Here is a 3,221-nt window from a genome sequence, read left to right on the forward strand (position 1 = left end):
ATCTGGTCTGTTCCTGTTTGGCTGTGACTCCATCCTGGAGAGAAATATCAGCTGTGCTGCTGCCATCAACACCTTTGTTTCTAGATGTTTGTGCTCGGCCTGTTTTCCAGTGTAGTCCTGTTTCTCTGACTGTGACTAACTGGATGCTATAGAAATAAACTGAATTGAACTGATCTCCACTAGTTGAAAAGTTCCTGCGGACATGTTTGATTCCTTTGATTTGACTTCAGTGTCTCTGTGCATCACACCAACCACATTCCCATATTTATGTCAGCTGAGGTGAACATAAACACCCACACGCTCGTTAGCCAAGCACGCTTCTTCATTTACATTATCTACAGAGCTCTGACCCATTTACATCTGTTGTGTATACAAGGTAGCACTAATGGCAATGTTTTGGGATCAGAACCGGAGAAGACAAGAGGTTCCCCTGCAAAGGTCACACAGAGCTTTTGTTCCTGTTCTTCAGAGAAGCTCCTGACTATTTTTACAAGAACGTCTCCTTTACCTTTTGTTTGTTGAGCCTCTTATCTGTGATCTATGGGTCATTCAGGCATGGAAGGAGTCCTAAACTGAAGGGATGAGGCAGAGTTGTGTCAACACACAACAGAAAGGTTAGCGAAGAAACAATTTGGGGGTTTTGTTACCAGCAGACTGACAAAAAAGAAACACTCCTTTTATTTCTCTAACTGAAAACTTAAAAAAAATAAGAAAAATCTTGATTTCTGCTACTTAATCTCCCTTTTTGTTTTGATGATTAGATAAAACACTCTAAGAATAAAACAGAAGTCCAAACAAAACTATCAGATATTACTGACTGTTTTGGATTACAAGAAGTAAAAGATGTAGAAACTTTAAAGGTCGTTGGGTCATAAAACCCTCCAGATCAGCTGCTGAGGCCTCATGGAGAGGCGGCGGTTTAAAGGGAACCGTGAAGGACGGCTCTAACGTCTTCGGACTTTGGAAACTTCACAGAACTGCAGCTCAAGAGAAAAACCTGAGTGAGCCTCGGGCGTTGGAAACTTAACCCGCCTCCTGCATCGTTCAGGGTTAGAAAACGACAGCCGCGAAGGAGCAGATTCGGTGCTAAAAAGTCCAACAAATAAAATAATAAACAAATCAAATCGATTGATTAACACTGAGCTTTAGGTAGACAATATTTCTCTGCATTTGATTGGTTAATTAGCATTAATTAACTCATTTTCATCCCCATATTCTCCCAATCATGAAGAAGCTCTGGGTAATCCCAGAAACGGCCCAAGAATCTAACAGATCCAGAATTTTTCTGTGCAAAGACCTTAGCAGGGGTGGGCAGTTCCAGGTCCTGGGGGGCCGGTATCCTGCAGCATTTAGATTCATCCTCAATCAAACAAACCTGAATCAAATGGTTGAATTAGAGTCCTCTTAATAACCTAAGTACCTGATTCAGGTGTGTTTAACCAAAGGCACATCTAAAAGTTTTAGGATAGCGGGCCTACCCGCCCACCCCTGCCTTATAGATGCTGCTTTTACTGGTTCTCTTTATAAATTTCTAAAACTTCCACAGTGAGATTAAAGCTGCAGGTTCCATAATTTAACCTTTAAACTCAAAGTTTTATGAACTAAATTAGAAATAATTCTATTTCAAACTCACAATAAAAAAATGTCAGTTTTTCCTCTTTTATTCTCCCTTTTTTGCATCAAAATAAGTTTGAATCTGATAAACTTTTATGTGGAAATCAGTGAAATTATTGCAAAGATATGAAAGTTTTAAAGTAGCACATCAGACTATAGAAGAAAAAAATTAATTAGATTATAAACCAAACACTGTCAGAGGCTGTTCTGGTTTCTATCTGTGGTCCTTTCGGGGTGTGAATACTTAAGGGCCTTAATCCACGTTAATCTGAACCTAAAGTGTGTTTTTCTAAAGGTTTTTTTAACATTTTTTTGGGAGCAAGCAGCTGCTTCTGCTCAGGACTCACCCAGTTTGCAGAGCCAGGAGACCAGGACCCAGAGGGCCACGAAGTACGGGGCGGTCACATGGTGCCACTTCCACGTTACGATAGGTAGGGTCGTAATCGGCGCTCCGTGACCGTCTCCATGGCCGTCATCGTGGCTGCCAGTGCTTGTCTCATTCCCAGTGCTGGTGCCTTCATGGTTTGGGATCTCTGTGGTTTCGTGGGCTGGAGCCTCGGTGGCCAGGCTGGAGGCGACCATCAGCAGGCAGAGGAACAGCGCTGCCCTCCAACGGGACCCCATGTTCTGCTGAATCACCTCTTTTATCTGAACTGTTCAGTCCTGGGATCTGAGCTCTAAGTCCTCCTGACCTTTGACTTTTCTCCTGACATCCAAGAGCTTCTCCTCTGAGACCATGTTGGCCCGCTTTCTGCTCTCCTCCCAGTCCAGGATTCAGTTTTCTACTGCAGCTGAAGCTCGGCCCATTCTGATGCTCCACCTTCTCCTCCCACTTTCTCACCTGGACCTTCTTGTTTGGCCACTTTTCCTCAAAGACTGATTTGATTCCATTGTTTCTTTCTTTGTGTACTGAGAACAAGAAACTAATGGGACCTCACAGACGGAAAGATATTTACATATTTACATTTTACTTTAAAAAAAATGCAATTCTTCACAAAACAGAAAAAAACACAACAGCTCTGAATGAAAAGGAGCCGAGCAAAAAAAACCTCATATAATCTGCCTCAATAATTAAATCAGCTGATTTACAAACAGCTGTGAGAACAAATTTAAATTCAAACCTCTTATTTCATTTCTTAACGTCCACTGCTTTTATTTATTTTACGTCCTTTTATCCAATTTAACTTTATTTATAAAGTACTTTAACATTTCTCAAAGGACCAAAGTACAGTGAAACAACATAACACCATTACACAGATTTAAAAAAAACATACAAGCATAAAAGACTAAATTAAAATCGGAAAATCTATAATAAAATTAAAATAAGCTTCATTTAGTTTTTGGCCCCTGAAGAAATGAATGCATTTTGGAAATCACTTGGTAAACATGTTATATGAACTTATTACAGACGTTTCAAAATATTCTGATAAACTAAATCAGCAAATTTTTATAATTCTTAGAATAATAGATTTGATGGATCTTTAGATCTTGTATATATTTGTAGTTCTTGTAGTTCTTCCTGTTGCTGGTATTTGTCCATTACCATTATATGTCTCTCAACTCCCTCCTGTTATGTTACAGGTCAAATTGACCCGTTTTAAAGTTTA

General features: G+C 39.9%; 1 protein-coding gene across 1 annotated transcript in view; it reads right to left on the minus strand.

Moving 5' to 3' along the window:
- Positions 1-2,073, minus strand: part of LOC107098939 (sodium/hydrogen exchanger 3-like) — a gene marked incomplete at its 5' end in the record, with an annotated part of 35,464 nt that extends 33,391 nt beyond the window's left edge. Inside the window, 1 exon segment of the mRNA XM_015396835.1 lies at positions 1,962-2,073. Coding sequence (XP_015252321.1) covers positions 1,962-2,073 — 112 coding nt within the window.
- Between the last annotated feature and the right edge of the window lie 1,148 nt (positions 2,074-3,221).

Source organism: Cyprinodon variegatus, unplaced genomic scaffold (assembly GCF_000732505.1).
Source record: "Cyprinodon variegatus isolate N-32 unplaced genomic scaffold, C_variegatus-1.0 Scaffold823, whole genome shotgun sequence".
Classification (NCBI taxonomy): domain Eukaryota; kingdom Metazoa; phylum Chordata; class Actinopteri; order Cyprinodontiformes; family Cyprinodontidae; genus Cyprinodon; species Cyprinodon variegatus.